We start from the raw sequence: 13,015 nt of genomic DNA on the forward strand, positions 1-13,015 counted from the left end.
GACTTGTCTATGCGGTTTGGTATAGTTAACAGCTGAGACTTGTGTACTCTTCTGACTTCGAAAGAGAACCAGAGAAACAAGGAAGATTAGAAATAGACTTCTCTTGTTGGATGCACGAACAATTACCTCCATTGATCGACCTTTAAATTTATTTTCTTGTATTTATCACATTCAGTGTCCAATGAACGAGAAAATATACAGAAATATGAAATTGAAAGGAGGACAGAGTTTTATAGGGTTAAGATGAGAAGACGACCATTTCAAGAAAAATAAAAAGAGATACTATAAAAATTACAATAGCGAGTCCAAAATATATAAACGTAAACTATGTATATAAATGTGTGTGTGTTATAAATGAGGAAGAAGAGAAATGGGTGAAGCAATATTATGAAGTGTAGATATGGAAATGGAAGAGACGAAGCGGAAGCAATGAGGTTTTCGAGAAGAAGATCAAATCAAGATTCATCATTGCTCTGCATCGGTTTCGTTTATATATATTGACAGATTTACCTGTATATTCTTTCTTATAACAACAATCTCACTTACATTTCACTAAAAATCAAACATGTGTCACTTCTGTGGTGTCTACATACACCTTATACCTGCATCATCATCTCCCTCATCGTCATCAGATTCAGCAGAGTCATCGTCATCAGTATCAGCGAAGCTAGGAGACCCGTGGTGACGTGATTGTAGGATCATCTGAACATATCTATGTCCTTTGGACAGCAAATAATCAAAAACATATATGGTCCTGACATGTTTGATTAAGTTTTGCGATTGGTAACATTCCAGAGTATCAAATTCCGATATAACTTTACCTAGGTAGAGAGTAAATAGGTTAACAAATTGGAAATCTCTTACATAAAAACAACTTATATACACTTTTGGACTTGATATGAAAACAAGTCAATGAGACATACTAGTAAATCTTTAATTGGTGCTGAAAATGGAAACGCGTTGTGGGGTCTTTCACTATGCATGTGGCTGATATTAAGAAAATGATAAGCTAAATCACATGTTCCAAGCATTAACGTGTATTGAAATCTCCCACACAAACTTTATAACGAATTTTCTTGATATTTCCTCTTTTGCTTTCCTATAAGGTGATCAAAATATTATTGATGTCGGTTGATAACATGATTTGATCCAAATAAATGATTTTCTTTTCTTTTTTTCAAATGGATCATAAACTTCTTGGTTTCTGTGGTCCACTATGTAATAGTTTAACAACAAATCTAAAAGAGTTCTGTATATTTTTGAAGTCTGAACTCAAATCTCTCTTGGTGTAAGAACTATTAAGCATTTAGAGCTAACCATTACTAGGTTTAATCAACAACCAGAAATGAAAAACAATAAACCAATATGCAATTTTCAACACCCATACTTTTAACAAATTACACATTCGACCCCCTTTTTAACCAATTCTCCAACTCAAACTATGTACACTTGGTTTTTCAAGCACACCCAGGATTAAACCCGGGACCACCATAGTAAAAATAAGTTCCCCACTCGTTACTATAAGAACTCTTAATGTCGTAACACTCGGTGTTCTCAGCTAATATCTTGACATCATGCACCGGTACGAGACTGTTGTCTGAATCAACAATCTCCAAATTTCGGAAGTAACTTGCTTTTCCAAACCCTTCGTCCGGAAAGTGACCAGAACCCATTTGGGTGGTCGTGTGCCGGCCTGAAGAACGTGTGTTCACAACCTCACCTCCCCATTCCACGGTGGTTGCGTGGCCGGCTAAGTGGGTGAATAGCTCTGCTGGCCAATACCCGACAAGTGTGTTGTCGCCTAAACCCATCCACCAATTGCCCATTTTTGGATCCTGCATGCAATCCCAACTGCCATCAGTTTGCATGCTAAACTAAAATTCTAACTGTATCAATGGCATCCATAATCTCATCAATCCCTTTGTAACCACATTTATAGTCAAATAAAATAAAACAAGTAACAATATTCAAGAAATGACGTCCCTGTTATTAAAGTTTACAATACAGAAGATAAAAAAATAGAAAGAGATAAAGAAATGAACCTTCCAAATGAGAATGGTGATATCAAATTGGTTTCCCTTGAAAGTGGAGAGAGGGGAAATGGCTGCTCCAATGGCAATCTTGTTATTTGTTTGGATAAATCCAGAACATAGAAGATTGTAACATCCTGTCGCTTGATATGAATCACTCTAACAAAATACAATATTATCATTAGCTTAAGATATGCGTGCTCAAGGGAAATAAATATGTGTAGCAACCAAGTTGTTGCCAAGCATGTATCATCCCTTTTCTGGCTTTTGGGCCGAGCCAAATTGAATGATTTGGAGAGTAGTACAGAAATCGGATTGGCATCATATCCAATTATTAATAAGCTATTAATGTAATAATAAATGCTCTACACCAAACATTATCATCATGAATCTGTTCTACCATCAACTTACAACACATTCAAAGTAAAATTACTTTTAACCGGTACTTTTTTGGGATTGGCATAAATTACTTTCAGTTTACCCTATCATAATTTACATGCACAGTTTCACTGAATCTCTAGATGACAACTGATCCTATTGCAGAAAAAGGAACCATATATACAGAGATAAAATATAATATTGGAAGTGTGACTTCAAAGCAATATATGGTAATTCTGAAAATACAATCTATACACCATAAGTGGACACTGCACTACACCTAGAAACTACTCCTACTGTCACATGAATGTCCTCAAAAGCAATACATTAGTTGAAGTATATCTTCTACATATACTTCTTAAGGATATTCAGTTTATATCACCCCTAACTACATTGGGGTTTTAGAAACTTGATTTAAAACTGATATGAAAGTGCAATCAATTTCTTTCTGCATCAATACATAAAATCAACAAATAAGAAAACAACATACCATCCAATAAGTGAATAACCTTGGTCTGTTGTCACCATACAGCTCCGGACTGACCTGACTAGTATAACAATCAAAGCTTTAGACATATTGCAGTGTTATCATGTTTTAGAAAACTCGATAATCATTTTAACAATAAAAAATAAATAAAGATATAATGAAAGTGTAAAACAGACAAAGACAAGTACCTGCCAGCCAGCTTCGATGCTATTGAGATCAGGACCGACGAAAGATCCCGAGAGAATCCAAATCTGTGAGAGACTAAACTCATTCACTTCTTCAATCTTCGGGTCCCACACGTTTATCGTAGCTTTTGCTCCGTATATCTCCGACGATGTTTCCGTATACGCGATCGCATGCTATTCATTCACCCACCAAGTAACTTAAACTTTAGTACTATACAAGATTACAAGTCTTAAATTACAATTCATGATTAACTTTTCAAATCATATTTTTAATCCCAATATATGCTAATGGAAAGCCGTGCATTACATATTCTTGTAGTATATTCAAGAATTATTAAAACGAGATTTTGAACTCCATTGAATGCTTATGTTTTATGTATTTTAAAGACTTTAATTATGAGTCTGTGTCTGACATTAGAAACTGTTATAGGTTCATAATTAAATGACTACTCAGACGATTCACATTAACATTGCTATCGTGTATTTAGGTACCAACAATGCTATATATAACTCTGTCATGCAAAAGATTTTTAATCACTTTGACTATTAAGTATTAAGCTAACATTCACCGAAAATATTGTTGAATCCAAGGGAGTGAGTTTATGATCTAATGTACCTCGTGTCCACTAGTGCCAAGGGCATCAGGCTTTTCTGTCCGTCGATCAGGGTCAATACTACGTCGCTTTTTGCCAAAGTCAAACAAAGACTTAGCTCTGAGCACATCGTTCATTGTGTTGCGTCGTATGGGAACAGTTCCCTTGGGGCACCTCGTGCCGTTCACGTGCCACAACTGCCATGCACTTTCCAATACGTTGGCTGCTTCTTCAACATCAACGCTTCTCTCCTTTTCCATTATCTGCGGCATTCTCGTCGGTGCTTTCTGCATTATTTATCATAATTAAGTTCTCATTAAAAAAAAAGTTCTCACTAAAAAGATAGCTTTACTATCATCAACCGACTTATTTCGTAGTATAATAGTATGAAAAGTAATTATATTTACCCAGTTATAAATATACTATTACAAAAAGCAATATGCTAATATATATAACTTGTCACTTCAAATTCACCAACATTATATTTGAAGTTTTCTTTATTTTGTAACATATTTAAGCTTAAAAGCATCATTTGAAGTGTTTTACAGTTTTTTTATGAATTTTCTAATTTGATTTCACCTAAAACAGAAAAGTGTTGAATTTATTACATATAAACTTGAACTGGTATTTTTTATGTTCGTAATAAATATGTTACAGTAACTTTGCTAATTGTTATAATTCCTGCATAGTATGTTTAAGCTATGTTTGCTACCGTTTTTAACATTATATATGAAGTTACAAATAAATAAATGTGTGTTTAATATTACACATGAGTTTGGAGAGTGATATGCGATATACAGATATTAATTGAATAAAAAGAAAAGTTGCGTGGTCAGAATTACCTGAATCTTGTGATGCTTTAAGAGTGGATGATCCAAAGCTGGCTGCTTTCTTTTTGGTACACAATCTATTATATCACCATCTGGACTCTGCAAAATATTATTTTATAACAACAAAAAGGGTAAATATTTCACATATACATTATACAAATCAACATATGCATATGAAACATGTACACACACACATATATATAACCTGGATGGTGAAGACGGAAGGCTTGTTGATCTTGTTCAAGTGCTTTTGGATCCTCTCAGCTCTCAAGCTACTGACTTGTCTATGCGGTTTGGTGTAGTTAACGGCAGAGACATGCGTAACTTTTTGCGTCAGAAAGAAACTTACAAAAACTAGGAAGATTAGAAATAGACTTCTCTTGTTGAATACAAGAACAAAAACCTCCATTGATGGAACTTTTAAAGTTTTGTTTCTTGTATGTATCACATTCAGTGTCCAATGAACGAGAAAATAAAGAAATCTGAAACTGAAAGGGGAACAGAATTTTATAGGGTTAAGATGAGAGGAGGACCATTTCAATAATATGAAAAGAGATGCTAAAAAATTTCAATAGCGAGTCCAAAATATATAAATGTGTCTGTTATAAATGAGGAAGAAGAGAAGTGGGTGAAGAGATATTATGAAGTGTAAATATGGAAATGGAAGAGAAGAAGCGGAAGCAATGAGGTTTTCGAGAAGAAGATCAAATCAAGATTCATCATTGCCCTGCATCGGTTTGATATTTATATATGGAGAAATACATATATTTTACATGTTGTATTTTCTTTCTTAGAAGAAAAAAGTAACGAAAAGAGAAAATATTCATTTTATACATGTGTGTGTGAGAGTAAAGCAATGCTATTGATTAAAATAAAGTTAAGAGAAATAAATGAAACCGAAGCAAGGGAGAACTATAAATACAATAGAGAGACCTACCCAACTAACTAAACCTTTCTTCCCTTTTATGACACTCCTTCAATGTTTTCATCTGTCACTCTTTCTTTTTTCTCCTTTCTTCCCTTTTATGACATTGCTTCTGTTACAAAGATCTAGTAATTAAAGTTCTAGTGGATATGCACGAGGCAGATCAACTTAGTGACATGATTATAATAATAATCTAATCATCAGTTTAATATCTTTCCTTGGGGTCTCTCAGTCGATTCAGGTTTTGTAGTTCCATCATCTAAATTTGATTGTTTATCCCACGTGGCATCTTTGATTGCGGACATATGCACCTAAGTTTACTAAATGTTATTATTTTGTGTATATGCCTATAAACTACACACTCTGAATGCGATGTCCGAACCAATTTAAACAGATGAATTATTAGCATACCAATTCAAAGTGGTAAACAATCAGAATTTGTCATTTTGCTAAAACTTATATTCCCTTTTGGTTTTGTGCAACTTAACAGTATTTAATTCGATCGGCTAAAATATATCTATCTTATTAAAGTAGAAGAACTTTAAACTTTTATCTAACAATATAAATAGCAAAAATAAATATATATAATATTATTTGAAAACATAAATAGCAGTATATTAAAAAATAAATTTATCTTATTAAAAAAATTTAAAATTCCAGTATATTATTTTAAAAAGTTATGGGCTTATGTTACTTGATATACATAGTTCAAATCAAAATAATAATTTAAAATTAATTTATATCAAAAATTTATTCAAAAATGTACATATATTCAAAATTGATTTTTACTAAACTATTTTCTAATAACCATTATAATTTTTTTTTCAATATATATAAGAAAAATACAATCAAAGCTCAATTTCAAACACTAATTTAAATTATGGTTTTTATATTAACATTTATAGATAGCTCAGCTGGGTCAATATATATATATATATATATATATATATATATATATCCGTTCGAGTTTAATCCCAGCTCAGTTAAAAATGTATATGTATCAGAAGCAAGTTGATATAATATTTTGGGTTAATGATCCATCGTCCATAGCAAATATTGGATATAAATTACAAAGAGAAAGGTTGTTGGATTAGATAAGATTAAAATAAGGCAATATAAATATTCATCCGATGGTCAACATGAACAAAATAAGTTATTATAATGTCTGTCTTTCGGGCTCTGCTCAAACCACAACTTTAGATGCTTCCGGTTCATAAAGCACTATGTAATGAGTAGGAACCTTCCAACTCCGTCACCAGATTCTGTAATATTTTTCTTACGTTGAACTTCAACAATACTAAATTAGGTTTAATGTGCATGTAAATAAGTATTTTCTAGAATATATGTACTTTTTAGATATAACTTCAACTAGACTGAAATATACTACAAATTATGAATTTTCTATTTTAACTTCAAATAAATGGTTGTGTAATCAAGTAATATAATGACCACCTCGCCTGATTGATTACAAGGACAATGGACTTCCAGAAGTACCAAACGTTGGGCCAAAAACAATCACTGGGACCAAAACAAACAAACAAACACTAAGCAAAGCAATGAACTCATTTGGAGCCCAAACAATACATATATATAGACTTCTAAATTCACTAGGATATCGAAAGATTCACATGCTATGGCTTGATTCTGCAACTAAGCGGATCAAGAAAAAAAAAAGACATTTAGTCGTTACTAACATTCTTTTCTCATTTTTAATTAGATTGAACTGATCTCGAATTTCACACAAGATATTTATTCACTAATCGAGAAATGATTGTAGCAGTTTTGATGTTTCTTTCAAAATCCTAAATAATAGTTTTTATTCAACTACCTAAAAATCCATATTACGTATTTTATCAACTTCTTAAAATGATTAATTTAGTTTCGATTTTCCACGTTAAAACTGATTTTGTTTATACAATTAAAGCAGAGTACATTCACAAATCACAATTTAATATAGTGTACTGGCTAGTTTTATAAGCTTCATGTCTTTTGTCAAACTATTATATGTTACGATATCTTCTTATTTTCCATGCAGGATATTCGAGAAATATCATGAATTCAAACCAATCCATGTTCGTTCCATATCTTAACAATTTTTTTTAAAAATTAAATATAGAATTATTTCCGAATTTCCATTTGCATGTTAGTTTATCAGTTCCAAGAAGTAGGGGAATAGAGGAAAGCAAGTGTCGCACTATCAACGATGAAAGAGTGACACCCATCATAGACTCTAAGAGCAGCAGCAATGGTATTATCCAAAAATTTTTTTTTAAAAAAATGTATTTTAATTTTTTAATTTTTTAACTTTTTTCAGATTTAAAAAAAAATATATCAATCAATCACGGATCGTCACATATCGTGAAAACTCGCAAATAGTACAAAAATCCATTAAAAAATAATTATTATTTAAAAATTTTAAGGATTGAATCTTTACTTTTTGATAAAATTCACTGATTATTTAATTATTTATTTTTAAAGACTTTCCCTTAAAAACTTTCATTGCAGCTAACTATCTTATAAAGTATTCATTTTTTCTCCGTTACTCATCATATTACTAGACTTTAGTACTACTAGTTCTTTCTCATGCATCTTAAGAGCCATTGACAGATTTGTAGTAAGTAGACAACGAGATTTATATTTACAATGAAGTCATAATTAACATAATGACGGATTTACCCGAGTGAACACATTTTTCTCTACAATTTTGTTACCGAAGTTGGTAACTCAACCGATTCAATGCGTAGTTTATATTCTGATCGTCTTTAACACTAACACCAACTACAAACATAAGGCTGCATGTTTAACTTCCTAAGTTAAAAAGAAACTATAAAAGACTTCATGATTGCAAGAGCAAATAGCTACAAAAACCTCTCTCTACCTCTCGCATCTCCCTAACCCTCTCCTAAACCTAAACGCGTCTCCTCTGCCGCCGTGCGCCTCGCCGGTAGGCGGAGCCTCTCTCTCCCTTATCTCCTTTTCCTGTTTGCTCCTCTGTTTCTCCGGTTCTGTAAGCCGATATGTCTAAGTTCTGGTCCTCTTTGCGTTGTTCAGATCCGCTGGTGGTGGTCCTTGAAGTCGGTGGAGGCTATAGATCTGGAAGGAGGGTGAGGTTTATAGGCCGGGTGTTTGCAGTGGAGTCGGCGTTTAGGAGCTTGTCTGCTTAAACCAGTGATTTTCTCTTCTTTCCGGTCAGCTTGTCAGTGGCGAAGATGCGTGGATCAGCTTCAGAGGTGGATCTTCCAGATCTTGCGGTTATGGGCTTCATTGTGGATGGATCTGTCCTCTCTGCCCTCGTCTTCTCCGGCTTCCTCCGTGGAGTTTTCCGGTGACTCTGCGGCTTATGACATCTTCTCCGTCGTCTCTTGCGGCTCCTTGACCAGTGGGGTTCAGAGCGTCTGGAGGTTGAAGCAACATCCTTCGGTTCTCGACGGGTGCGCATGTCTGGTGGGATGGTGGGGTAGTCTGGTCAACGTCTCACTCTCTCCCGGTTGGCGGCGCGTGTGGAGTGGATTCTGCGCAGCTTTGGCTCCGATCCTCTCGGGTCGGTAGGGGTCTATCTTCTTTGCTTTTTTTGATGTTCTGTCTGAAGCCGGTGAGGTGGCTTTTGCCAGGTTCCGCTTTCTTGCTTGATTACAAGGATGTGACCATCAAGGCTCCGGTGGAGTCGTGCTGTATCTACGGTGAAAGGCCGTTTACGAGCTATTGCTTTAGTGGCCGTGACGGTTTAGTAAACGTTGGGTTCAGGATCAGTTTGCAATTGATTTTGGGCTGTGTCTTGTAATCTTTTTTTATCACGAATAAATGCTCGGTTTGTTGGAGCTAGTGCTTGACCAGTGGGGGTGGCTGGTTTCCGGATGGTGGATGCGAATGCCGTCTTCTGCGAGCTGTTCTTGGTCGGGCCAGATCATTAAGAACAGATCATCGGGGAGGCCAAAATTACTGGATTCTGTGTCTCGGTTTAACTGTAGCCTTTCTTTTTGCGGTAAGCAGCTGTGCGGTTTAGTTGAGGCCTCTGTTTCCGGCTTATGTCATGTTGTGTCGGTCTTGCTTACACTAGATCGAGTCATTGTTTAGTTTTATTTTCTTTCATCCGCTTCTTGTTGTCTTTGTATTTCTGTCAAAAATCTGAAAATTGGTGATAATATTTTTACATTTTTACCAAAAAAAAGAACAAATAGCTAAATTCCCAATATTTTTTTAATATACAATATAAATTAATAGATTTTTCTGCAAAATTAGGTCATATTTAAAAATCTTAATCATAAATTAAACTGTAACTCAACGTGTATTGATCATTTTACGACCCCTATGTAAGCGAAAATAGAATAAATGTCTTCTCCTGGTCAGCATGTAAAGTAAATCTAGGCAGAAATCAACTATTTCAAGAACTGTTAAAATACTAAGAAATTGATGTTTTGCTTTGTTCAGCAAGGGAAATAGAAGGAAGTGAATAAAAGGTTTAATAAGTAGTGGTAGAAAATTAGGTACTTCGAGCCGAAGCACCTAAAGAATGGTTGAGCCATGTGTTCCAAGTCGTTTGCCATGACGTCCATCATGTTGACACGTCGTATACAAGTATGACATGTTCCATTTTTGCGTGTACGTAGATACTCTCTCCCTTATTTATTTTTGTTATTTCTTATTGTTATACATATCTTGAAACAAAATTGAAGTACCTGTTTGAAACTTAAACGGCGAAACTTATAACCTAAGTAAGAACAAAAATCCTACAATCGTAAGTGTTGCAGAATAGAAAAAGATAGAATCGGATATGAATGTAATCTAAGTTAAATTATAGTGTTTTGTCATCACTCAGATATTCAAATGAAATCATTCATCTTATACTACAAATTTATATATGAAAGTATGGGAAATGGAAGTAAAATAAAGTACGGGAAACCGAATTTTACGGAGTACTAAGTCATATTATCGAATTTTTACTTTTGTAAGCATAATGGTCTAGAGAGAACTCGCGTGAGTGATAATCAAAACAGTGGTCGGGGGTCGCTTTCTTGTAACACAGAGACAGAGACGTGAAATAAATAAAACGAGATTCCTTAGTATACATATACTCACACGTAGAAACTCATACACATGCCACGTAAGAATACGTATACTCATGACGTGTCCATGAATATATATATATATAAACGTACGCTTCAGTTTCCGCATTCATTACCAATTTAGTTTGAAATTAGTAACCAGCCCTCAAAGAACACACCACCATGGAAGAAGAGCAACCTCCGGCCAAGAAGCGAAACATGGGACGATCTAGAAAAGGTTGTATGAAAGGCAAAGGCGGTCCACAGAACGCTACGTGTACCTTCCGTGGAGTTAGGCAACGGACTTGGGGTAAATGGGTCGCTGAGATCCGTGAGCCTAATCGTGGCACCCGCCTATGGCTCGGCACTTTCAATACCTCAGTGGAAGCCGCCATGGCGTACGATGAAGCCGCTAAGAAACTGTATGGACACGAGGCTAAACTCAACTTGTTGCACCCACAACAACAACAACAAAAGCAATGTGTAAATAGGAACTTGTCTTTTTCTGGCCACGGGTCAGGTTCTTGGGGATATAAGTTCGACACGGTTCGTGGGTTGGAGCTGGGTCTCGGTACGTCAAATGAGGCACGTGGTTCGTGGTCGGGAGGTTTTAGTTTTCTACAAGAAGATGATTATCATAATTCTAATCGGTACGTATCTTCAAGTGGGTCAAATCTTTCTTGGTTATTACCCAAACGAAGTAGTTCACAAGATCAAGAAAGTGTTAATGCTGCGAGTGGTAGTGGCGGCCAGACGTTTTCGACGAAGTTGAAACCTCAGAACTTGATGATGACTCCTTCGGACTACGGATCATCAAATGGAGTTTGGTCTAGGTTTCTTGCGGGACAACAAGAGAATAAGATTGAATATGACGTGTCATCATCTTGTGGCTCGTCGGACAATAAGGAGAGTGTGTCGGCTCCTAGTGGTGAGTCAGGTGACGCTGGAGAAGGGTTGCATAGGCCGGAGGTGGAGGAGGAAACAGGGTATTTGGAGATGGAGAATCTTTTGGAGATTGATGATTTGGGCTTGTTGATTGGCAAGAACGGAGACTTCAAGAATTGGTGTTGTGATGAGTTTCAACATGCATGGAATTGGTTCTGAGAGAGTTTTGCTTATTCTGTCATTATCATTATTTATTTATTATAATTTCTCTCTTAAGTTTGATATCGTAGGATTAAATAATTGTTACATACTTTTTCCCTACTGGCATGTAGTATGTGTATAAATAGGTTTGAGCATGTTTTAAAGTTTCTTAAAACGATATTGTAAAAAGAAAATTAATAGATTCATAATGAATCTTTTACTAAGAGCACCATTAACCCTAGCACTTCTAATGGGGTTTTTAATCATTTTTTTAGTGATAAATGGGTGTTAAGCACTTCATTTAAGAAACTTCTAAATTGTTGTCCTCCAATGCAAGTATCTTATTTATGGATTCTTAAAAAAAAAAAAAACATTGAAACACAAAACATTTCAAGCACACTCTACAAGAATTCACAAGAATACAAGTAAATAAAGAGTAGAAGTATTTGAAGACACAAAACATTAAGATAAGAAGTGGATACCTTGTTGATCCTGAGCTTGAACAAGACCAGTAATAGCAAAAGCTCCTAATACCAGCAACAATATGAAGCATTGATGCAGCTGTAGAGCGTTCAAAGGAGGTCAATCAACTTCATTGAGTTCCAATGCCCCCACATGCTCGTAGTGATCTCCCCAATACGTTATCTAATGCTCCCAACCTTGGCAATTTCAGGTTTTTAGTAGGATGCTCAGCATCAGATGCACCATTTAACTGATCAAAATCAGAGAACTAGAAATCATGGATCAATAAGCCTAAGCCCGATCAGATACTTTCTTTTCTTCTATCCACTGAGTTTCCTACAAAATTGAGACAATTCAGCAATGAGATACCAGAAATAAATACCAAACTGCAATACAATGAAGGAGGAAAATACACAAACATTATAAGATTCATGTGATCATTGCGAAGTAAAAAAGCTTGAGGAACATTAACTATTACTACACTTGTCAAATTCAAGAAGAGAGAAAGAGGACAAACCATATGTGATACGAAATCCAGAGGCAAAAGTGCTTCACTGATCTTCCTATCCCGGAAAAGTCCCTTGACAAGACTACAGAATGTTTGCAACCTCTTCAAGAAGCGTAAGAGCCATCTCCAACCTCTCAGCTTTAATAAGATTATCAATCAGAAGCCTATATACAGAAACAAACGGGGCAGCATCATCCTTCGCTGTTGATTCATGATAACGAATTGAATCCACAAAGCTATGGTTTATGCAGTGACGAGAAAAGAAGATCCGACGACGAGAGAGGTAGGAGAAGTCCGAAGGCAGCAGAGACAGCCTGAAACGAGGTCCGAGCAGGTCGCGACACAACTCCGTCGGAGGTCTCCGGCTTCGAGACGTGTGATCGAGAAAAGAGAGAGCGGCATCGGACGATTTCGTCGAGAGAGAGGAAGAACGGTGATTGTTTGACACGTGTTACATAAGCAGCGCTTCTTGTGAAGCTTAATTAAGCA

The 13,015-nt window shown here is 35.5% G+C and overlaps 2 protein-coding genes across 2 annotated transcripts; one reads left to right on the top strand and one right to left on the bottom strand.

Annotated features, from left to right (window-relative positions):
* Positions 1–1,346: 1,346 nt before the first annotated feature.
* Positions 1,347–5,368, bottom strand: BNAA10G16480D. Its single transcript, XM_013827712.3, has 7 exons — positions 4,709–5,368; positions 4,516–4,602; positions 3,697–3,960; positions 3,084–3,254; positions 2,899–2,952; positions 2,043–2,189; positions 1,347–1,835 (listed from the first exon to the last, which is right to left on the bottom strand). Exons 1-7 carry the CDS (start codon positions 4,910–4,912, stop codon positions 1,458–1,460), a joined length of 1,305 nt encoding a protein of 434 aa, XP_013683166.2. The 5' UTR covers positions 4,913–5,368; the 3' UTR covers positions 1,347–1,457.
* Positions 5,369–10,572: 5,204 nt separating this feature from the next.
* LOC106387789 (dehydration-responsive element-binding protein 2G) lies at positions 10,573–11,762 on the top strand. Its single transcript, XM_013827711.3, has one exon. The coding sequence runs from the start codon at positions 10,654–10,656 to the stop codon at positions 11,572–11,574; it is 921 nt and encodes a 306-aa protein (XP_013683165.1). The 5' UTR covers positions 10,573–10,653; the 3' UTR covers positions 11,575–11,762.
* Positions 11,763–13,015: the final 1,253 nt, after the last annotated feature.

Source organism: Brassica napus, chromosome A10 (genome assembly GCF_020379485.1).
Source record: "Brassica napus cultivar Da-Ae chromosome A10, Da-Ae, whole genome shotgun sequence".
Lineage (NCBI taxonomy): Eukaryota > Viridiplantae > Streptophyta > Magnoliopsida > Brassicales > Brassicaceae > Brassica > Brassica napus.